The sequence below is a fragment of the Ictidomys tridecemlineatus genome, chromosome 9 (assembly GCF_052094955.1).
Source record: "Ictidomys tridecemlineatus isolate mIctTri1 chromosome 9, mIctTri1.hap1, whole genome shotgun sequence".
In the NCBI taxonomy this organism is placed as follows: Eukaryota; Metazoa; Chordata; class Mammalia; order Rodentia; family Sciuridae; genus Ictidomys; species Ictidomys tridecemlineatus.
Window position 1 is genome coordinate 50,639,332 of NC_135485.1, and position 26,025 is coordinate 50,665,356.

The following is a 26,025-nucleotide window of genomic DNA, read 5'->3' on the forward strand; positions in this document are numbered from 1 at the left end:
CTCTTTGTTAAATATAATACTAATTTTGCTTCAATTTATTTCCTAGAACACAGAGCAATAAGCTTTCAAGTAGTTGATTGATCAAGATAACTTTGTATAATACTTGTAAAACATATACTTGATAATAGCTTTAAACATAAGTTCAAAGGCAGAATTTAAAGAATAAATTGTTAGTATTTAAAATATACCCTTATCTGTACTTATATAAGGAAAGAATAAATTTGGTGGTTTGCAGCTTATATTCTAGAAATGAAACTATTTTACAAGATGTGTTTTTGCAAGAGTGATAATGGCATATTCATTTCTTTTTACCCACAGTCAATACTATTCCTTGGTAATGGGAGGAAAGTCTGGAAAAAAAAAGAAAAAACAAACCAAAAGAAACAGGGAGAAAAGCAATAAATTTTAAAAGGAATAAAAGTTAATGGCACTTGGATATTTAAAGAAGTTTGGTTTGCAATTATCCCCTGAGTAAGTTCCATGTGCAATGGATTCTTGGCCATTTGTAACTTGTGGATAATTTTCAGCTGTATGATAGCATGTATGATAGCATCCATCTGGCACATGCCTGTGGGGAAAAAAAGCTAGACACAGTATTAATTCCATCTTTGAACAGTTAGGTTCTCTGGGAAGATAGTAACTGAAAGAATAATGTGGAAAGAATCTAAGTAGAAATAACCCATGTGATCACAATAATAAATAATTTTCTTCTTTATAATTCAAATTCCAGGACTCTGTCTCTAGAAAGACTCATTAATTCAATCTGGGATGAGGCTCAGGGATCTTGAGGTGATACAGGCAGTCTGAGGACAACACTTTGGGAAAAGAAGTTCAAAAATTGGTAAAAAGAGTTCTTATGTTAATAAAGTTACAAAAGAGGGATGATCCAAGAAAACACAAGCATAAACCTATTGCTGAATGGAGTTTATACATAAATGAGCTTTCAAGGGACCCTGAAGTTGTGTTTGCCTGACAGGTTAATGTTTACATCATCAGAAACATTCTTTCTGTGCACATTATAACATTCCAAATTCCCAATAGTTTTAGAGAACATTTTTTTTTTCAAAACTGTGCATCAGTTACTTATAAATTCACTGCTATTTATGCAACTTAGTAGAGTTAATGATTTGTAAATCTTTCTTACCTCTCACTTTTGGGCATTTGGAGAGATCTGTAATTTGTCTCCTAACATTGAACAAAGACCTCTTTTCAGGTAGGTTGATACTTCTTTCTGCTTGTTGATTTTGGAATGCTGGAAGTTGCACTGAGATTAAGTTCTAAGAGGGCAATTGAAGGTTAGTTGGGTGTTTAATTAAAGAGTTGGGGAGAGGTTGTCAACTCAAACAGATACACCCTGCCATTCAGCTCTCATTCCTGTACTAAACAGAGCTCTGTTTACACATGTTTCTGCCTTTCTGTATCACATGCTTCCCAACCAGTTTCTTTTACAGAAACGTTCACATAGGGGGTATTGCAGGGCTGAGACTGAGAGTTTCAAAGAGACTTGCCAATGAAGGTTGGCAAATGGCATATAAACCTCTTGCTTCTAACAACACCAGATGACTTTCTGAGAAGGAAAGGAACTGAAAATACTCTACAAAAAACTTTAAATTCAGTGGCTTTCTCTTAATTATATTAAGGATGCCATTCAAAGATAGTATAAGATAGTATAAGATACACCTTTAGGTTTAAATATGACTTAATTGAAGTTACACTGCTACAGGGCTGAAATCAAGGTGGGAATAGAGAGTACGGTGTAATTGCAGTTGAACTGTTCATAATGCCAAACATTTAAAGACTTCACCATCTGTCACCAGCTTGCCTGCTCAGGCTTCTAGATACCAGTAACTCACAGGCATGGCCCTCATTTTTCTGTGTACTTGTCTTTTTCAGGCCATTCCTTTGGTTTGTAACACCTTCTGCTAGCTCTACTTTTCTGAATCACAATTCTTCTTAAGATCTATTCCGGATAATACCTTCTTCAGGGTTAGTTTTTCATCCTCAGACTAATTTTGCACTCTCCTTATTTTGTCTCAATTTTTCTTATCCCTATCAAACTTTCTTCCTCTTTATGTAAAGGTAGGACGTCCTTTACTAAACTGCATAGAAATAATGATTTATTTTCATATTCTGCAGTATCTAGCATAGTGCTTTGCCTATGATAGATATGCAGCATGTTTTTTTTAATGAATCAATGTGAAAATTTATTTCTCAGAAATGATTGCATTTACTAGGAAATAATTCCAAGGATTTTTACTCTATTTTATACATCAAATTGTGATTAAGCCTCCTAGAGAAAAAAAGAAAATTGCCCCTGAATTATTAGAAGGGAAATTTTTCTCCTTGTGGACATTTTTAGGCTGTTTGATTTCTTGTGGAAAGCTCATTGGTTAGGCTACAAGTGTTATAACAAAAGGAGTAATTATCATTATTGTTTGCCAACTGTGCATCAAATACAAAGTCTCTTGTATTTGAGCCCATTTGTTTTTAACATCAACCATCTGAAGTGAGTCTCTTATTACTCGTATTATATGGATGAGGAAGTGACTTGCCCAAGATGACACAGTTGTAAGCCACAGAGCCAGGACTGAAGCCAAGGCCATCCAGCTTCTGAGCTTGTTAATGTCCTTATAGTGCTGACCTCAGAGTCATCACATAGGTTGGCTACCACCAAGAACTGCTGTCCCCTGACAGGCTGTGAGTGGTGTCCAAGTGCACCTGAAACTGCAAGAACACTTCCAAAAATAAGGACCATAATCTTGGTAGCTTTTGTTACAATCCATTAAAGTTTTTATTGAATCTATTTAGATCTCCAGATTTTCGGTTTATATGTTTGTTTGTTTGGGGTAGCTGAAATTGAATACAGGGGTGCTTAACCACTGAGTCACATCCCCAGTCCTTTTTTCTTAAAAGAAAAAAAAATTATTTAGAGACAGGATCTTGCTAAGTTGCTGAGGCTGGCATTAAACTTGTAATCTCCTTTCTCAGCCTCCTGAGTTCTTGGGATTATAGGTGTGCACCACTGTGCCCAGCCCAGATAATTTTGATTGAATAAGTGAACCGTAGTCATTTTCTCAAGCCTGGATAGGACATCATCATTAGAGATGCTCACAGGATTTTAAGGCTTGTTGGCCTTCCAGGATAAAGTCCAACACCCATAGCTTTGAGCCCATTGCTATGTCTACTGGAGAAAGGAGCTAGATCCAGCATCATTTGAGGTCTGTGGACTTGTGGGTAGAGTGCTCTATGATTACCTTAAGGCAGGAGGTATTGAAATCACCAAATAAGGTTAAATATTTTATCATGTTACCAGTCATTTTTTTTTTATTGTACTAGTCCTTCTTCTTCTTATTCTTCTTTTTTTGTGGAATGTTAGAAGGAAACAGACTAATAACTAATTACATATATTACAATAACAATATATTGAACAACATTATCCTAAATTGATTAATATTCCTGAGACTGGGAAGCAAGGTAAATTTGTAAAAAATAGTTTGTAATGAAATATTTGAAGGATAAAATATTAGCTTTCAGTGTGCCATAATAACTTAAGTAGGCAAATTATATTTCTAAAAGAAAAATATCTAATTTGTATATATTAAAAAATTGTACTAAATGTATTTAAGACAAGAATGCCCAAAGCAAGGAAAGGTCATTATTTTAAAAGTTCATGTCGTTTCCAAGTGTGTTATTTTTTTAAACTCTAAGTTTGATTATTTTGAGAGAGGGAAAAAGGAAAGGAGGAAGGGGGGATATTTTTCATAGGGCCTAATACAATGTTGCATTTACTGAATGATGAATGATAAGCTAAATAGATAACTTGGCAGAGTGGAGACTATGCTATATTCAGAACTTCATCAAGAAGTTTAGAGATGGTTCGTATTGCTTGCTGTCACACACACAAAAACTTTCTACAAAAAAGCACACCCATCTATACCTTTCTTCCAACTATGGATTTTGTTAAACACCCATATGCAAATAAATCCATTACCTTCCTTCCTGTCTGTTATAGTTGTTCCTATTGTTGCCTTCATCATTGAAAATTGATACAAGGTAATGAGGATGAAGACATCTTTCTATAATATAAACCCAATATATTGATTAAGAAAACATGATATAATAAAGCACAGAGGATTTATAATCTTTGTGGATTTAAAAATTTAAATGAAAGATGAATTGATATAGGTGTTAATAATTTTATCTCCTATCATAGCTGAATCTCTTCCTGACAAGTAGATTGATTTAGTTGAAAGAGTACATGTTTAGAACTATCTATATAACTTTAAACTTCCCCTTCATCATTTATTATTTGTAATTTCAGATCTCAGTTCTTTATTTATAAGTGGGGATAATAATACCTTACTTGCAGTGTTAATATTACGGATTAGACATGAAATGTACAACAATTAGCTTTTCCTGTCAGGAATCAAATGACACACTTTGAAAGTGGAGGTTAGTCCTACATATCACCTACTTTCAGTCAAACCTAATATTCAATTACAGGATGAGTGCAAGTTTGAGCTCTCAAATAACGCAGCCGCAGCCACTTTCTACATACAGTTTTTCTAACCTCTGAGCAGAAAGTTTCTTGTAAGTCTCTGCTTATTCTTTTTTATTTTTTAGGTACTGGGTATTGAACCCAGGGTACTTAACCACTGAGCTATATCTCCAGCCGTTTTTTTAAAAATATATTTTATTTAGAGACAAGGTCTCACTGAGTTACTAAGGGTCTTGATAAATTGCTGAGGGTGGCTTTGAAATCAAGATCCTCCTGCCTTAGCCTCTGGAGCCACTGGGATTACAGGCGTGTGCCACCACACTTAGTTCTGCTTATTCTTATTATTTATCTTTTCTCCAAGTTTTCAAATTCAGTCTTTCTAGGCATAGGACCATAGCCTAACTCCAAACATTGGACATCTTTCACTCTCCTTTCCTTCTCCAATTCCAAATTTCAGGTAATCTTTCACACGTTTGCTAAGTTTACTTTGACCTAGTATCTCTTTCTCACTATACTTTCCTGCTGCAGTGCCTGTCGGAGGAATCCAACATCTTACCTTTCCCTTCTAATAGAGAGTGTTCCTAAACTGCATTTATCTCTTTGTATCACTTTCTGTTTCCAAGTTTGTTGTCTCTACAACCCTACACATATATTTTGAGGATGATTTGTGGGCCTATTTCTGGTGTTCCCTAGTACAAAGAAAATAAAATTTAGAACTTCCTTAACCCAGGAGTAGTGTTTTTAGGGGGAGAAAATCCTAAGTTAATTCAGCTGTTGCCATTGTTAATGCAGATAGTGGTCTTTGTCTCTTGTTAATATAATAATGATTCCTCTATATTTTGTGGCATGATAGATGGGAAGTAAAATCATGCAGATGATTCTTTTGGATGATAAGCAGCCTGGAGGATAGAAGTTTGTATTAGAACATAGAATTTCAAATCAGAATGCTTACTTTCAAATGCTTACCCTGTATCATTTGCTAGTTTTATTTCCTTCAGTAAATTAATCTTCCATAAATTACATGAGGCATCCAACCCTTTCTTACTAAATAGTCTTTGTAGTAGAAAATTTGTGCCAACTTTAGGCTAATGTAAGTGTTCTGAGCATTTTTAGGGTAGACCTGGCTAAGTTGTGATATTTGGTAGATTAAATATATTCAGTGTATTTCCAGCCTATGATATTTTTAATGAATTTATTGGAAGGTAAGCTGATCATAAATTTAGGAACATTTTTACTAGTATCTGGTTACTGAAGTCTTCTCTGAAGTATGATATGAGGGAAGAAATAAGTCTGTTCTACCATCTCAGGGAACTGAGATAAATTTTAGCAGTATGTGAGCACAAACTCATTTACTTTTGCATCTCTATTTACATTCAAATCAACAAAGCCAGAATTATGTGGGAGAACAGGGCCTGCAACCTGTCTTTCTTGATGATCTAATTAGCACCCATACAGGAGAGAGAAAAGAATCTGGTTGTATTCATTAGGATTTTACAACAATAAACAGGGGTGACTCAGAAGGAGGCATGAATCCTTCCTATAATTCTTCTAAAGCAAACTTTGTAGAGGGCGGGGGTGGGGGGAGAAGAACACCTGCCTCTTTTAAAGGAGTGTAAAATAATATGAACCATGAGAACTCTCCTTCATCTTCTCTTTCTTTGAAATTCTTCTGCAACTTATTTCCTTCAACCTACAATTTAATCCTTAATTATATCATGTCATGCTGTTCAATTTCATGTGTGTTACTCACATCTCTCCAAAAAGATTGGGAACAATTTGAGATGACAGATCATATTTCCTCTACAGTAGATCCAGATGACAAGAAATTCAGTGAGCTCAATAATTATACTATATATTTGGGAAAACTTATATTGTTTAGTTGGTTATATTTTTAAAAGATACTTGGATTCATATCTAATATCACAAAAGTATTCTCTAGGTGCATTAAAGACCTAATATAAATAATAAAATTATAAACTTAATAGGAGAAAATATACTAAAATATTTTTGTGATATATAAAGAGGGAAGACCTCTTTAAAAGAAACTTCAACCACATTTGTAAGGCAAAGAAAATCAATAAATATGATTACTTCAAACTTATGGATTTCTGTTTCTTGGTAAGTATTGATAGAAACAAAATGTCAACAACTGACACATTAATATCTAAAAATTATAAAGAACTCTTACAAAGCAATATGAATTTTAAAAAATGATTCTAATAGAACAAACAGGCACAGAATATATACAAGCAATTTATAGACACAAAAGCCCAAAAAGAGGGTAAATAAAGATAATGATGCACAAACCCATTAGTAATTAAAAAATGCAAATTAAATAATGAGTACAATACTACTTGATGCCTGATAGCCTGACAAATAATACCCAGAAAAGAAAAAAAAAGCCAAATAATACCAAATACTTTGGAATGAATGTTTGTGTACCCTAAATTCATATTTTGCAAACCTAATTTTCCAGGTGATAGTATTAGGTGATGGAATGATAGGGAGGTGATTTGGCTATGAAGATGGAGCCCTCAAGAGAATAATGTCTGTATAAAAGGAAGTTCTCTTGCCCCTTTCACCATGTGAGAACACAGCAAGAAGATGTCTTTGGTGAACTAGGAAGCAGGCCCTCACTGGACATTGTATTTGTTGGTACCTTCGTCTTGGACTCTTGAACCTTCTGAACTGTTTGAAATAAATGTTTGTAGTTTAAGTCACCCATTTTATGAAATATATATTTTTGTAGCAGCCATAAAAGACTAAGATATGCAATTGTTAGCAAAGGTGTGGGACATATGAAACTTTATTTACTGCATATGAGAGTATACACTGATTCAGTCATTCTGAAGAGCAATTGTGTATCCTTTTGTTGAATTAAGTGTGCACATGTCCAACAACCCAATAATTCTGCCCTAAAAGTACTTTCATGGATATTTAAAGGGATCAGTAAGAGTCTGATTCTTGGGGTGACAGGTAAATGTGCAGGCAAGTTATGGCAGATTTAATTAGTAATTATCATGTAACAGTTAATAGCAACGAATTAGATGTGCAGTTAGTGATATGGGTAGATCTTTTTTAAAAAGTTCTGAGCATCCCAGCAGCTTGGAAGGATAAGGTATGAGGATCATGAGTTCAAAGCCAGCCTCAGCAAAAATGAGGTGCTAAGTAACTCAATGAGAACCTGTCTCTAAATAAAATACAAATAAATAAATAAATAAGGTTCTGGGTAAAAATGATGAGACAGAGTGATTTATAAAACAAAAGATTAAAGCCTGTGCCTGCACATAAAACAAAATGCATTTTTATAAGAATGAATACAAATAAAACAATAGTCATGAAGTAGAATAGTTGCTAATGGTTGCTTGCAGGGGCAGCAGTATGGGCTTGTTGGATGAAGAAGAATAAATAAACATGAGAACCATGAAAGGGTCTTGCATATACCTTTCTGATAACATGTCACTTAATTCAGCCTCTATCCCTGAAGTTCCTGCATTCTTAGAAACACATGCTAAACGGAAACTCAAAAGTCCACTTTTAACACAGTTTCCATTACAGATATACCCCTGCCTTTCTCTCACTTCTTTTAAGACATATTCTATTCCTATTTATTTTAATAGAATTTTAGTTAACTTAAAATAGCAATAATGTAAAAGAAAATAGATTTTGAGTTTCTCAACAAATTATACATTTCTTTTTATTCAAAGAATTTATCTTTTTCATTAAAGCATTTTTAGATTCTTTTTTACATTGAGGAGGTTATATGAAGTCATTTAGGATAAGAGGAGTAGGGAAGATATTGGGATATACATGCACATGCAGGCTTCAGGTTCATTTTGTCATTCCTCAAGAATTGATTGGAAATATCATTTTCTAAGATGCTCTGAAGAATGGAAGGAAATATTAATCTGTAAACATTAGTTATTGATTGGGGGATGAGACTGAAAGATAAAAAGTGCACAATTTAATATTGATTGAAAATACAGATTATAAACACCATCAATAATAAGCATATTATTGTAAATACATTGCAATTGAGTACACTATAGACAAGGAGCAGATGGTGACATAAAAAAACGACAATTGAGTGCAGAAAGAAATAAAATGTTGTGGGAGGAAAAGTATTTTTTGACAAAAACAAACCATATACCTGTAATTTCTTCCCTTTTAAAATAACTTTGTGTTTGTGTGCTTCCTTATCAGGAAGTTAATCTGTACCAATTTTGAGTGATGGTTCATGAGAATCCTAAGCAGAACTTTATACAACTGGGTGTATATTTTGCACCCAGTGGAGTGCAAAATGCTTTGGGGGAAAATGCTGCATTTTAATAAAAATTGCTAGCATTTAACTTGAATGTTACATATTAGGTCTGGGTTTTCTGTTATTAATAATATATATACAGGTGATATTAACAAAAAATTCCATCAGAAAACTTCTAAAACTCAAACAAATTCAGCAAAGTAGCAGGTTATAAAATTAACACCCATAAATCAAACATGTTTCTATATAGCAGTGACAAATCCACTGAAAGAGAAATTATGAAAACAACCCCATTCACAATAGTTTAAGAAAAAATAAAATACTTGGAAATCAATCTAACAAAAAAGGTAAAAGACCTCGACAATGCAAATTACAGGACACTAAGGAAAGAAATTGAAGAAGACTTTAGAAGATGGAAAGACCTCTCATGCTCCTGGATAGGCAGAATTAATGTTTTCAAAATGGCCATACTATTTTATATTTTTATATATTTTATATATTTATACAGATTTAATGCAATTCCAAGTAAAATCCCAATGACATTCTTCATAGAACTAGAAAAAGCAATCACAAAATTTATTTGGAAAAATAAAAACCCAGAATAGCCAAAGCAATCCTTAGCAAGAAAAGTGAAGTCAAAGGCATCATAATACCAGACCCTAAACTACACTACAGAGCCATTGTAACAAAAGCAGCATGATATTGGAACCAAAACAGACACATAGACCAGTGGTACAGAATAGAAGACAGAGACAAACCTACATAAATGCAGTTATCTTATACTAGACAAAGGCACCAAAAGCATTCAGTGGAGAAAAGGTAGCCTATTCAATAAACAATGCTGGAACAATTGGAAATCCACATCTAACAAAATGAAATTAAACTCCTATCTCTCACCCTGCATTAAACTCAACTCAAAGTGGATCAAAGACTTAGGCACTAGACCAGAGACACTGTGCTTAACAGAAGAAAAAGTAGGCCCAAATCTTCACCATGTTGGCTTGGAATGTGACTTCCTTATCAAGACTCCTAAAGCATAAAAAGTAAAATCAAGAATCAATAAATGGGATGGATTTAAACTAAAAAGCTTCTCAGCAAAGGAAACAATCAATAACATGAAGAGAGAGCCTACAGAATGGGAGAAAATCTTTACCACATGCACCTCAGAGCATTAATCTCCAGGACATATAAACAATTCAAAAACAACACTAAAAATATAAATAACTCAATCAATAAATGGGGTAAGTAACTGAACAGACACTTCATAGAAGAAGAATTACAATAGATTAACAAATATATGAAAAAGTGTTCAACATCTTTAGCAATTAGAGAAATGCAAATCAAAACTACACTGAAATTCCATCTCACTCCAGTCAGAATGGCAATTATTAAAAAATAAAACAACAATAATTGAACAACCAATAAAAAAAACAACAATAAATGTTGTGGAGGATGTGGGGAAAAAGGCACACTCATACTTTGCTGGTGGGACTGCAAATTGGTGCAACCATTATGGAAAGCAGTATGGAGATTCCTCAGAAAACTCAGAATGGAACCACCATTTGATCCAGCTATCCCACTTCTTGGTCTATAACCAAAGAACTTAAAATCTGCATAGTAGAATGATGCAGCCACATCAATGTTTATAGCAAATGAATTCACAATAACTAAACTATGGAACCAACCTAGGTGCCCTTCAACAGATAAATGCATAAAAATTGTGATATATATGTATATATATACAATTTTATGTATATATAATATATATATTTATGTATATATATATATTTATTTATCTATATTAAGCTTAAAGAAGAATGAAATTATAGCATTTGCTGGTAAGTGGATGGAGCTGGAGAATATCATGCTAAGTGAAATAACCAATCCATAAAAACCAAAGCTGAATGTTTTCTCTCATATGTGGATGCTAATTCACAATGGGGGTGTGCTAGGGAAGAATAGAGTTACCTTAGGTAGAGGGGTGTGAAGGGAGGGGAGTGGTATGGGGATAGGAAGGTTAGTAGAATGAAACAGACATTATTACCCAATGTACATGTATAACTGTACCATCAGTGGGATTCTATATCATGTACAACCAGAAGAATGAGAAATTATATTCCATTACATATAATGTATCAAAGTGCATTCTACTGTCATATATAACTAATTAAGACACATAAAAATTTTAAAAAAGAAAAAAATAATACATACACAGGTAATATTAACATTTTTGTTGCCCTTTCTTTTCTCATATTCTTCAAAAATTTCCTAAATCTTAAAATGTAGTTTTAGGAAAATAAAAATCACATAGTTTTAGAAATAATTATTTATGGTATAGTTAGGCTTTTCTTAGGGAAACATAATAATGGAATTGGGAGGACAATGAGGCCTCAAGTCTCTCATCTTTAAATGAAATGGTTGAGTTAGAAATGGTTTATCAGAATCATCCATTCGATAGTCAGGCAGGTTCCCTTACTTCTCTATCTCCACTTACTCATCCTAGCACATATCAATTTGGCAAGTCTGGTGTGTAACCAAAGAATCTGCAAATTGATTTTCTTGCATGTGGCCTGAAAATCATGTTTTTGGAAATAAAGAAAATATCTTCATAAAATTTCTTCCACTTGCATCATTCTTCAATAAAAAGAATCTTATCAGATTTACCAAAATTTCGCTCATCTCCCGTAAGCGCTCCAACTGGTATGTGCTCTTTTGTCCAGAATTGCTATTGACTTGAAGATCTGAAATTTTAAAGGTGCCATGATAGTATTCCATTTTCTCACCTGTGATGAAAATGGGAAGTAGGAAATTAAAGGATTTGGGCAAATATTTCAGGATCTAAGACATAACTACAATAGGGCTAATATGAAGTCATAAAAATATCATGAGCTTCTTTCTAATTTCATAAAAATTACAATTAAGTTTTATGTTAATAACATTGTCTGGCATTTATTAAGTATAACTATGTGCCTGGCACTGTTCTGTTTACTTTATTAACTCATCTGAGCCTTACACAAGCTAAGATCGACATCACTCCATTTAACAGATGAGGAAAGTAAAATACAGTGGTATTAAGTAACTTGCTCTATGTTATACAACTATTAGGTGACCTATTCAAGTTTTGAATCCTAATTGATCTGGCTCTAGAGTGTGAATGTTCATTACTTCATTTCCCCTTGCTGAGCTGAAATATAAACCACCATACATATTCTACTGAAAGTAGATTAAATGGACATCCTATAAATTCTGATTTGTAATGACAGACCCAGGTATAGCTGCCACAGTCCGGCTGCAGCAAAAAAAAACTGGGGGGAGGGGACCGAACAACTTGTATATGTTGATACAGCAGGAGTGGAAGCCCTTTATTGTAGGACAATAGAGGTATTTATACATTTTGCATAGCTTATCTTAATTAGCATAAACTAGATACATCAGTCAACCAATAAGGAATCTCCACACTTAATGGCTCGCTTTTGTTACTTCTTAAATCACTCCTTCTGGCATTTTGCCAGGCACCATCCAGACTTGTTTACGAACTCTAACATTTCTCTGGCAAAATACCAGGTGTTATTTTGACTTATTTACAGACTCTAACAATAGCTAAGAAAACATGAAAAGAAAAACTAAGGAAAAAAGCAGTCTGAGGTTGCAGTGAAAACCATTCTAACAGAGATAAGTCATTCAGATTCCTGCTTGGCTATCAGGAAAGGTAAGAAAAGAGAGAGCATTGGAGACTCCTGACAAATTTGGTAACCTTAGGAGAAAGGCTCAGAGAGGATAAGAAAGCAACAAAAAATTCATGACAGAGAATGGAGTAACCTTTAAAAAACCTGGGTTCTTGGGCATCCCAGCTCAAATAGAAAACAATGTGTTTCCTGACTTACTTTCACATTTCAATGGGTACATATTTTCTGATTCTCTTTGGATAAATTCATGTTGCTCTAGCCTTCTTTTACAGAAAGAGGACATTTTGTCTTTTATTTTGGTTAAGGTCATCTTGACCTGAGGGAAGGTATTAGTTAAAAGAATCAGGAAAGAGGAATCTTAGGACTGTCTCCTAAATTGAACATCTCTGGACCATGTAATTTTTTTTCTCGATTACTTATCTAATATAATCCATATCAAACCTTACTCTCATAGAAAAAGGGCTTTTGTGCAATCAAATAAATTTTTAGTCATTCCCATAAACTACAGTTGGACTCATTACATAAGGCCCAGGAGTATGGTCATAATAAGCTTGTTTAGTCTCCTAATGGCAGTGTCACTCCCCCCTCAAGTCTGTGGAAGGTGGAAAGAGACAATACCATTCAAGTAAGAAGCCTGGGCTACTTATTTTACCACATACATTCATATGAGAATGGCTTTTTAGAGATTTGTCAAAAAAAAAAATGATTCTGCCCACAGAGAGATGGCAAATAAAAAGAAAATTTCCTAATGCGGTACTTGTAATCACAAACATACTAGGTAATAAAAATAATAATCCTTGCATATTGTTTTGAAAGAATAATTTTTTTTCTTTAAAACTTAGTGATGACATCATGTTATACTTTATACATTATTTTGAAATTCATTCTTTCATCAGAGACATGTTTTTCTTTTATCTTAGAAATGCTAGTGGGCAGAAAATGGTGATCATAGTACAAGAGTCAATTTTCATGACATCACAGTTTTTTATTCAATATATAATAGATGGTGAGAGTTGTTTTCTATGATTACTAGTAAACTAAATTTAAGAATGAAAATTTTTGACATTTTATGTAGATTCTTAGAATAATACTGGATTGGGAACTCTAATGGAATAGAAGATTCATCCACTTTGCTTAAAGCTATATCCAGAGCACACAAAAAAGTATTTGTATGAAATAGATATTTAGTAAACTATTTCTAATGAAATTACAGAGTACATTTTAAAAATTCTGAATGGGGACATTTACAGGTAAAAGTATAAATTTCATTTACATACACACAAATGAAGCTTTGCAGATAAAGGAAATAAAATTGAGTGAAATACCTAATTTTACTCACCAGACACTAAGAAGTGAGTCAGAAGGCCAATGATCAGTGCTACCACTGTCAGTGACAACAAAATGAGAAGCGCAATTATCCATGGCTTTAGCTTTCTGTTTTGGGTGCCAAATCCTACAGGTCTGCAAAAAGAGAAGCCCAATGGTTATTTTCACTTTTCAATGTGTGTAGATTTACTGATTCTCCTTGGATAAATTTATGTTTCTCTAGCTGCCTTTTACAGAAAGAGGACATTTTGTCTTTTATTTTGGTTAAGGTCATGTTGGCCTGAGGGGAAGTATTAGTTAAAAGAATCAGGATCTGAAAATCCTAATGCTGTTCCTTGTTTCTATTTCTACAGGCATTTGGTGGCTAGGTCTGGTAGAAAGTAGCACATGTGCTTTTTTTTTTTTTTTTTTTTTAAAGAGAGAGAGAGAAAGAGAATTTTAACATTTATTTTTTAGTTTTTGGTGAACACAACATCTTTGTTTCTATGTGGTGCTGAGGATCGAACCTGGGCCGCACACATGCCAGGCAAGCGCTCTACCGCTTGAGCCATATCCCTAGCCCCAACACATGTCCTTCTTGAAAAAGGACCATTCCTCCTTTCTCCAATGTTTTGTCATCTCTTTTAATCTATTCTTTTAGGATTTACACAGTGACTTCAAATATACTATATTTCTTACCTTATTTTATTTTGAAATATAATGGAAAATTTCAGATATATAGAAAGTTAGAATTATATTTAAGCATCTATATGTCAATCACCTTTTTATCAATTGTTAATATTTTTGCTGTATTTACTTCATTTTTTTGCTGCTGCATAGTGAAATCATATATCATTACTTTTTGCTAAATCATTACTATAATCAGTTAGAATGTGTCTAACAGAATCAGTACCTCATTAAAATTCCTGAAAAATTAATTCTTCTCCAGTATCTTCTAAAACTCATTTGGTATTTATGGTTTCTTTATTTTCCTCATTATATTTACTAATGATTTGTAGAGATATAATCAAGGACCATGTAGTAAATATGGTCATTATATTTTTTAAGTGTCTTAATCTAAAGGAGTCTTGCTTTCTTAAATTATTTTTAATTTTTAATTTTTTAATTTTTTGTATTAGGGATTTAACTCATGGGAGCTTAACCACTCAGTCATATCCCCAGACCTTTTTACTTTTTATTTTGCAGTAGGGTCTTATTAAATTGCTGAGGCTGACTTTAAACTTGTGATCTTTCTGCCTCAGCCTCCCAAACCACTGGGATTACCACCACATGTGAGTGCCCTTTTAATTTTTAATTACAATGGCTTGTTGAAGAGATCAAACTAATGGACTTGTCTGAGTGCTTTCTTGTGGTGTCAATTAACTTGCTGTTCTATCTCTATCATTTCCTATAAGCTGGAAGTTAGATCTAAAGCCTTGATTTGATTTTGGTTAAATACATTTGGCAAGACTACTTCAAATGCAATGCTGCCAAATGAATGTAGCCAATAAACCAAATAGAATTTGAAAGACATGAATTCTGTTGAGTATAGAAAATAGCCAACCATATGAGCACTAATTGATTAAAAATGATCTAGAGAATTGGTTGTGAAAAGGCATTGTGTCCTCTGATAGACAAGCTCAGTACTCTCAAATATAACAATAGATGAAAGGTCCACAGGGTATGACATTATGTAATACCCTAAATGGCTTAAAACCTAAACTCAGAAATAAACAAAAATTAGGGATTATTTAGTATAATTTAATCACTTTCCAAATGAGGAGACTGAGGTTCAGAGATTCTAAATGATTTCTTCCATAAAATAGAATTTGTAGTTTCTCAAACTCAGGTCTTCTACCTTTTAGGACACAAATTTATTCTCAGTGTTAGACTGCCTTTCCACTGACTGCATTTTAAATCTTGAATACATTTATCAGTTATGTATTCATCTATTCACTCACTCATATATTTTCTACTTGTTAGATCTTTCCTTTTCTCAGAGAATCTTAGCAGTGTGACTTCAAGTCATTGGAAAACAAAAACAGAACGAAAAAACAAAAGGCTAGAACTCAAGGATATTTACAAGCTTTGTACTCATCTCCTGTTTATGGTACTGTTTCTCTGAGTTGAACAAATGGAGAAAGTGGATAACAGAAAGCTTACAACCCTGCTGCCCAGGCACACATAAACTCACATTCTTATGGACTAAATCATGGGTCAAGAGCAGAAGAGTGGTTCAATATTATTGATACTCTGCTCAAGTGCCACAGAGGTCAAATCTTCAAATCCCATAAAGGGAGCTGTGAGCATCTGGTGGAAAATGTTTACCAAAAACTAGTGTTAAAAGCTTATATTTAGACTGTTTGTCCTTATAAGAACACCTTGGGGAATACAGGCCATGCACAACATTGAACTGTAAAATCTGAAGAAGCTATGCATTAAAGCTATAGCTATTTAATTCTTTATGAATAAACTTTCAGCTTACTTACTACTGAAAGTTTATGGATATAAACATGCAATACATGGAAACAAAAATGTGTCATCACTTTCCTATTCTGGGGAAAGTGTATTAGTCATTTGCTTAAAATCACTTCAGATTTGAAAAGACATAAACTTAGTAAAGACTTTTGGAATCAAGCCTATTTGAAAGCACAAATGGAGCATTTTGTTTGTGTATTTTTTTTCCTGCTTTACTCACACCCATAAAACAAGCACAGGTGTACTGTTTTTCTGTTGCCATGTCAAAAATTACCACATATTTTGCACTGTAAAGAAATATCCATTCATTAGCTCCCAGTTCTGTATGTGGAATGATTGTATGAGAGCTCTTCTCAAGCTCTCATACAGCTAAAATCAAGGTGATGTTGGAGCTGCTTTTCTCATCTGAGATTTATGATCCTCTTCCAAGCTCACTCAAGTACAAAGTAGAATTCAGTTCTCTGAATCTGAACTGAGGTCTCTAGATTAGTGTTAGATTCAATAACTGTTTATTTACCCATTCCCCTCGCAACCTCTTATGAGTGCTTTAGTATAACAATGAGCGTAAATAAACAAGGAGAGAAGTGAAATACAGTAGATGGGGTAGAGAGACAAGATGGGAGGGGAGGGGAGGGGGGATAGTAGAGGATAGGAAAGGGAGCAGAATACAACAGTTACTAATAGGGCATTATGTAAAAATGTGGATATGTAACAGATGTGATTCTGCAATCTGTATTTGGGGTAAAAATGGGAGTTCATAACCAACTTGAATCTAATGTATGAAACATGATATGTCAATAGCTTTGTAATGTTTTGAACAACCAATAAAAAAAATAAAAAGAAAAAAAAAGATTCAATAACTGTAGGAGGTGTATGTGTACTATAGGATAGGGATCTTGTGGCCATCTTAGAATTTTGCTGACCATAGCTAAAAATATTGACTTTACTGAAAATTGATGGAAAACTGTAACCTTCAAAGAAAGCATGTGAGAGTTAAACTTCTTTAATTTTTATAGAGGGGAACTACTCCAGGAAAACAAAATTCTATCCTGGGTAGAAAACTTAAAAAGACAAGGGGGATATTTCATTCAGGTAATAATTTCATAAATACAAAGTGAACTGTTGGCAATTGAAATGGAAATAGATCTAAAGGTAATCCCTAATCATGAGGTGTACTCTGCATTGGCACGCTGCATTCTTTTAAGGAAAGGGAAAGTATAAATGATTCTTATTCTGAGCAACACAACCTATAATTTCTGTGAGATCCAATTTACCATATTTACTAAGCCTTCATTCAGGCAATATTATTAAGCTTGTATAAAGGTGTATTCATGTCATGTTTTTTTTTCTTTAGACTCTGTCAAAGAACCATGGTAATAATTGATTTTGTGAATTTACATTCTAAAATCTTAAAAACTAAAAGAGACACACTTTGAAGAATACATAAAGCAATATGGATTGTTGAGGATCGTAGTTGGAATATGCAATTTCTCAGTAATTTCCTATATGTGAGTTCAAAGATAACTTGAGTTAAGCAAAGTATATTATGAGCCCCCTCCCCACAGGGATCTGCTTTTTCGCTAAAAGACATTCACCATTTCAACCATATGTCCTTTATCATTTTATCTATATGCTCCAAATCTTTCTTCTTTCAGGTTTAGTTTTCTGCTTTCTTGCAGATATATGTTATCATTATATAAATGCAGGTGTATGTGACTATTATACAAATTCCCAAGTACAGGTCGGTTATGTTCCCACAACCCTTAATAAAAAGTATTTTGAAGTTCAGATTACACTGTCAGATATAAAAAGGAAGAAATTGTTGCACAGCTTACCAGGTCAACCTACAAGTCTACTTAACTCCTAATGTAACTGAACAAAGATGCTAAATGTACTCCAGGAAGCCAATGCATGCAGAAAACTTTGTTTTCCTTTTCCTAGCCTGGAGACAATGAACCAAAGTGCTGTCTCTTCTTCCACCAGTGAAAATTGTGATTCCCTCTGAGCCACTAAATCAGTCAATTCCTACAAGGACAGCAGTTTTTCATGACAACTTTATATGTTCTGATATATAGATATCTGGGTATTCTGTAAGTCTCTGAGAATGAACATTTAATACCAAAAGTGATAGGAGCAAGAGCTACTGTTTTATTGATATATTATCACATTTCCTTCTTCAAACACTCTTGTCATTTCACAGGTGAATAACTGATGGATGAATAACTTGCTCAGTAGGCAAAGATAGGATTCAGCTTTTTTTAAAAAAAAAGTATTTTTATTTTTACCCAATGTGTAGTAAGTTGACATGTTTATGGGATACTGTGTGATATTTCAATACATGTACACAATATATAATCATCATATAGGAGTAACTGTATATTGATGACATCAGATATTTATCATTTCTTTGGGTTGGAAACATTCAAAATTCTATCAGGTAATTTTTTTGGTAGAGGGGTTGGTACTGGGGATTGAATTTAGGGGCACTTGACCACTGAGCCATATCCCAAATTCTAATTTGTATTTTATTTAGAGACAGGATCTCACTGAGTTTAGCACCTTGCTTTTGCTGAGCCTGACTTTGAACTCCTCCTGATCCTCCTGCCTCAGTCTCCTGAGCCGCTTGGATTACAGGCTTGTGCCACCATGCCTGACCTCTACCAGCTATTTTAAAATACTTTATTGATTGTTGTCAACCATAGTTACCCTGCTGTGCTATATAGGAGGAATACTGTCCAACTGCACCATTGGGTCCATTAACTATCCTCCCTCTAATGGCTGAACTCAGACATCCATTGTTTCTATTTTATAAAATTGACTTTTGAACATTTTTTAAAAAATTTTCAAAACAGGATTGCCATTACCCCCCTCCCCCAATAATTTGTGGAATTAATGATCTTATAAGATAAATGAGAAGTTTAGTGAACTGCAAGTAGTGGTTATTTTACTGGTCAGAAGTTATTCCGATCTTCATCATGCTTAAGTCTTGAGTTTGATTTTGCTTTTATATCTCCCTGCTTTCCATTGGATTTAAATTTGCATGTACTTAAAAATATTAGAATTCCCTTCTTTCCCCAACCCAGAGAGGCTTTCACAATAGTGGCAGAGATTCAGGGGACTCAAAGAAGAAAAATCAAGAACTCATAAGAGAGAAACTTGCATTCCTTATCTATCTAGGGAAATGCTTTCATTGTGTTCCCAGGTATTAAAATTGGGCAAACTGGGGTGGAAGAGTGGGGAAAGGAGTACAGCTGAGAGAAGCTTGAGGCTGGCAAAAGAGAACAAAAACTGAAGGGGATTGAGAACACCTTTCCCTGATTCCCCATCTATGTACCTCATTCCCAGGGAGGCACAGGTTGTACTCCTGTCCCCTGCCACCTTCTGACAGGTATGCAGCTTATAGCCTGCTGAGCTGGATTTACTCCAAGTTCTTTAAGCCTTGTCTTTTCTCTAACATCTGCCCAACCCTAATCAGTGGTATTAACTTCAGATTCTTACCCTTTTGGAAACTTTCTGTCTTTATTAGTAAAGGGTGTTTTCCAGCACTTAACTCTCACTTTGAGATAACAGCAAAATGTAGTTCTATTGTGCTAGTTTATGTCTGTTTTTAAAAAATATTGTTGAATTTAGATTTTTGTTTCATGATAAAACATAATCACATGTAGTTTAAATTCATGCAAAATGTTTGAACTGACTCCTGAGAATGTATAGCATTAATAATAAGAGCCCAATCTCTGAAGTTATTGAGTCAAATCCCAGCTTTGCCACTTGCTAGCTCTATAATGTTAAGGCAGAGTATTTGGCCTTTCTCTGTGTTAATTCCCCTATTTGTAAAATGGAAATTAAATTAATATTTACTTCATAGGATTAAATGCATTAATACATATAAAGTGACGAGCCCATAGTAAATAATTTGAAAATGTAAGCTATTATTAATCTTTTTTTGTCATTATTCTTACTCAATAGAAATCAATCATGTTGAGAATATGAGCACTTTAGTATGAGAGAATATATATTGTAGGTAATTTTGTTACCAGTTGCATTTTGGGATTTTAAAGCCCAACAGATATGAGCTTAGATAGATATCAGAAAGTATTCAGGTTATTTTTAATATACCATTAATCACCAAAAAATGTGTTTTACTGTGACCCACCATGACACAATAAAATGAAGATACTTTTGAACAAGTACAACAAAGGAATAAAGGTTTGAGCAAATGAGAGTTGAACAAAAAACTTCATCATGGAATATTCTACAACTAAAAAGATAGGTAGTATGTAATGTATGTGTGTGCGTGTACACACACATGCATATTCTTAGCCTTAATACACTTTTGGTAAAATTTGTAAGGATTAGAGATTAAAAATCAGGCTGGGATGATATGCATGTATGCAAAATGAATTATTCATATTCAAATCTCTGTAAGAACCTTGTACAATGTAAATATGTCCTAACAAATTACTTCCAAAAAGCTATCAGGTATTATCTCATTTCTCCTTTGTTTGCCCTTTTATTTGTTCATCCATCAGTGGTATTAACTTCAGATTCTTACCCTTTTGGAATCTTTCTGTCATTTTCCAGTAAAAGGGTCTTTTCCAGATTTATCCTAAGATAAAATTCTTAACTCTCACTTTGAGATAACAGAAAAATGGAGTTCTATTGTGCTAGTTTATGTCTGCTAAGGTTTAAAAAAATATTGTTGAATTCATTGTATTTTTCTCAGCTGCTGTTATGTTTTTGGGCATCATGCTGGACTTACTGAAGTAGGAACAAACAAGACATGGTTTCTATCTTCCTGTAACTCATATTACAATCTTTAATACTTTTCCTTCAATCTGTGCTATGGGAAATTATAGGAAATAAGGAACTATTGAAAACTTCTCTACAAATATTTAAAATAGCATGAATAACAAATTTTCATTATGTAAACAAAAATTAATAAACACACAGTATCCTTATTTTTACGTGGTGCCGAGAATTGAACCCAGTGCCTCACATATGTGAGGCTGGTGCTTTACCACTGACATACAGCCCCAGCCCTATAATATTATATTTTGTAAATGTAAGCTATTACCAATCTTTTTTTTTGTCATTATTCTTACTCAATAGAAGTCAGTCATGTTGAGAATATGAGTACTTTAGAACAAGAATATATATTGTAGGTAATTTTGTTACTAGTTGCATTTTGGATTTTATATTTTGAGAAGTTTCCCAAACCTCTCTGAGCTCTCCTGTAAAATGGTGATAATAAATACTACTTGGAGGTGTGAAATCATGAAGTAAGTAAATAAGGGGCTCTAACAAATAGCAAGTCCTACTCTGCGTCTATGGAATTTTCTTGTAGATGATCTCATGTCATTATGCTACATCTTGGTGAGTTAGGCATTATTGTTACCACTTCACCAACAAAGAAAGGCAACACAAGTCACAGAGCTAAGGGAAACCATGTCTGTCTTTAAAGCTATATGTTTGTAACCAGACCACTCTGATAATGAACGTGAAAGCGTTCAGTAAAATGCTATTCAAAAATGTTGTTTATGTTATTGTTTTTAACCAACTCTTGTCATTGTGTTTTATATTATCAATTCCTTGTCGATGCTCAAGATATTTCAGAGACATATGTGTGAATATGGAGAGGATAGAAAGTTGTAGATAGCTTCATTTTAAAATTCTGTAACTGTGATCTGGGGTAACTACTTTCCCTCCTGTAAAATAGGTTAATCTCAGACCTAACTTATATCAGAATTGTAAAGAATAAATGAAATTATACATGCAAAATGTTTCATATTTACTAAGTAGATAATGAGTTAGTTGTATTATAATCATTACAAATACATGCCAACCACTCTGGAATTATAAAATTATCTGATCATAAATTCCTAAAATCTTAGTTTCCAAATAACATATACATATGTCTGCCATCCTACCAAAATTATTTCCTATATACCAATTAGAAAAGGAAAGCACAACCAAGAAGAGAATATTATAAATCACCCTTTAAATATCAATGAGATGTACACATATTTCACACTATCAACCACAGTTAGAATCCTACTGAATGACAAGTTCTGTGAATGTTATATTCAAATTTTAAATTAAAAACAATTTTTTTTCTCTCAAAAATCATCCAAAAGAAGAAAAAGCAGCCTGTTAGTTAATTCCAGGCTCTGGCTCCACTTCAAGTTCAAATTCTAGCTGTTCTACCCATTAGCTTAGAATGTTGGGCTAGTTACTTTCTTCCTCTGTAAAATGGAGTCAATAGTAGTAGCAAAGTCAAAGGATTTCTGGGAGAATTAAATGAGCTAATGTAATGTGAATGTGGCACATAAAGCATTATGACTTTGTTAAAAAATAATACAAAATTTCAATTGAAATTTTTTACCATGTTTAACAGTCAATAATTAATATGGAGACTTTACTTTGCTATTTTGATTTTAATTCTAAAAATTTAGCTTTAGAATATTTTAGGGAATAATCTTGACAAATTCACAAGTTAACTAAAGCAATTACCCAAAACAAAATTAAATGTAAAACATGAATTCTTACAAAAGATTTGACTACATTTTTCTCTAAAGATGATAATGAAGAGGAGGAATAAATTTTTACATTTATTAATAATCAATGCCCAAAATAAAGAGTTATAAGAAGGGAAAGACATTAGGCTCCTGAGGTTAGGATAAAAATCTTGAATAAAGAATTCACTTGGTATTTTATCTTTTATAGGGAGATTTTATCTGTTATTAAAAAGATTTATGTTTTTAGGGATATTTTAAAATCAAGGTTTTAAAGTGAGGGAAGCACTATTAAAGAATATCTGAGAGAGTAGGAATGTGGCTATTTCTACAGGCAAATGCAAATAGAGTAGAGTTCCAAAAAGTTGTTACACTAAAATTAATCTGCCATACAAAGAAGAGGGTCACAAAACCTATAAAGGAGAAATTCAATGTCATAATAGCAGAAACAAGAAGAGTATGAATCAAATACATTTTTATATGTTTCTATATGTTGTTTTCCTATTAATGGAGAAATAAGAATGTTTAGCATGAATATAAATATATTTTTGAATGAGTGTAGGTGAAATGAGTGTGAGATGACTTAGGATGTTAATATTGAGCATTTCCTTTTCTCCAATCCTATGCCTATTAGTGTGATCTTCTTTCTCCTGTAAACCTTCCAAATTCTGAAATATTATACCATGAATTAGGCTTAAAGAAAATATGACCATTTAGTGTTTCCCATTGTCTCTTTTCTTTATTAACATGTATCACGAATATCCAGAACAATGACACAAACCAACAACCATCATTATGCCTGTAATTTGCTTCCATTAAACTGCAAACATTCCTATAAATACATATGTTCATTAGAAAAAAAATGCTTTTTATGCCTATAATAATGAAACTTGATATTTAAATAAATAATTTGGGGAATGTGAAATATGAGAAGTTGGAGATTCCATTTTATAGTATCATGATTTCCATAAACATGGCGTATGAATTTTCAAATTCAGTGAGTTTTAATAAATAAGCAAAACATCTATGCTAGATATTTACATTTGTTTGTTTATTTATTTGTTCAATAAATATAGAGTATTGATTATGTGTGAAACATTAAAGATTCTAAGAGTCTCAGAGGCAGGTACTATGTGCTCTTAAAGGACTGATATAAGTATGTATTTTATGAGTGTAAAAAGAAGCCCAGGGAAGCTCACCAAGTTAGTGGCCAATCTAGTATTAAATTGTCATCTCTGAATTTCTCAGTGTTATTCTTGCCAGCTAGTGAGGCAGTAGTTACTAAGGAAAACTGAACTCTAAGATGTTGAGGGCTCTGAGAAATACACCTTTGATTCTGGAATCTGACAGCTCTGTAGATCTGGAGATATCTCGTAACCTCTGTTTCACTAAGATGCCATCCTTAAAAATGGGCATTAATGATACCTATTCTACTGAGCTCACAAGACTGTCTTAGCTTATAAATGAAATAACATATACAAAAATGTTTTTAAAATAGCATAAATCTAAACAGCACTAAAATTTTATTACTGCCATAGCTTTTAAAAAAACTAGGAGACAAGTATCTCTGCAGCTATCAACTTCCCAATCCACAGGACTACCGTAAAGTACAAGGAAAAAGGGCTAAAGAGAAAGTAGTAGAGAAGTAAAATTTTGTCAGATGGCTCAAGGAAGGGTTTTCTTAAAACAAATGAACCCTCCCTCCCAATTCAGAATGAATCAGGACACAGTGTAATACAGTTTTTTGTTAACTTCTTCTAAAATCCCACTATTGAACTTGACAATGTGAAGTAATTCTGATGATTTTTCACATAAAAACATTGTTTTTAAACACAGAAGTTAATTAATACAGACAGCTATGAAAAGTCCAGAAATATTACAGGCTCCAATGCTGGTTGAATCCATTAAGGATATCTCACCAGCAGCCCTCTGACATGGGAATCTAGCTGTTGACAGACAAAATAGCAATGACCGTTTACAAAACAAAACTAACTTACCGATACATCATCACCAGAAGGAGTATGATCTTGTACGTCTGCACACACTGAACTGGACTATCTAATCAACTCTATGACATTTCTAGATATGTTAGAGGTCTACGGCTCAAAGAAATAAGGAAACAAATTACAAGAAGTTGAAATGAAACTAGTTTGACAAGTTTGAACAGAGATGCCTCAGCCCAAAGAACAGCTTGAAGAAAACAGAGAAAACATAGTCTCAACAAGAAAGAAATAGGTTTTCTTTCTTCTTCTTCATGATTTTTTTTTTGGTATTGACTAATTTTGTTAAAAAAGAATAAACTGGTTGTGAAGATTGAATGATAAATATCTTAGGTATGCACTGAATTAAGAGTTTAAAGAAGATTATTGGTAGGCTTACAAATATCTTGAAGAAGACTTCACAAAAACTCAATAAAAACAATCAAATGTTCTTAAAATCCACATTTATTATATAACTCAACAAATAATTCATAAATTATTGAACAAGTGTCTCCATGTTTCACAGGGACACAGTAAATTTATTAATATGTACTAAGTTCTTATAATAATATTTACTTCTGAGAGAACAAATAAATGAATATCAAACCAGATTTTTCCCAAAATGATTTAATGTAATAAATGTATTTTAAAAAGTTTTATCAGAATGAATAAAATTGAAAGAGAAGAAGCAAATACCTTCAATTAGACAAAGAACACACGTGTACATGATCTTTGTGAGTTTTAAACCTTAGAAATGAGACTGAAGCCCTGTTTGTGTCCTGATCTTGGTCCCTTTCCTTCTTTTCAGAAACAATTGGTGTTATTGGGGTCTATCTTTCCATAGAACATCCTAAGCATTTATACATATACATACACAAATGTACACACATCCTCAGAAAGAGCATGTTAAATTAAAAATCTTAATTAAAAAGTATATTATATATATTCTTGTACAATGTGGTTTTTCTTCACTTAATATTTTGAGGATCTTTCTATTTTGGGAGATGATCTAGATCAACTTTATTCTTTTAGTCAACTACTTGAACTATGAAAATATTTAATGTGTAGCTTTGGCTGACAACAAAATGTTGTCATTTAAAGAGAGCCAGTACTCTAAATGAAGGTTTTCAGCTGTCATTGCTTTTAACACTTTGGTAAAGTCCATTTGCAATAATCTAGGTACAACATAGTAATTCAAATGCAGAGACTCTAGAATTAGATTGCCAGGGTTCATATCTTTGCAGCTTCTAGGTCGGTAAAATAATATTAGCAAATGGAGAAATGTGAGTGAGTTAATAAATTTAAA

General features: G+C 33.2%; 1 protein-coding gene across 1 annotated transcript in view; it reads right to left on the reverse strand.

The window, feature by feature from the left end:
• Tmprss11a (transmembrane serine protease 11A) overlaps positions 1-24,849 on the reverse strand; it is a 51,127-nt gene extending 26,278 nt beyond the window's left edge. Inside the window, exons 1-3 of the mRNA XM_021730657.3 lie at positions 24,738-24,849; positions 13,785-13,906; positions 11,424-11,542 (exon numbers count right to left, since the gene is read on the reverse strand). Of these exons, the coding sequence (XP_021586332.3) occupies positions 11,424-11,542; positions 13,785-13,906; positions 24,738-24,748 (252 nt within the window). The 5' untranslated portion in view covers positions 24,749-24,849. The remainder of the gene's footprint in view (positions 1-11,423; positions 11,543-13,784; positions 13,907-24,737) is intronic.
• Between the last annotated feature and the right edge of the window lie 1,176 nt (positions 24,850-26,025).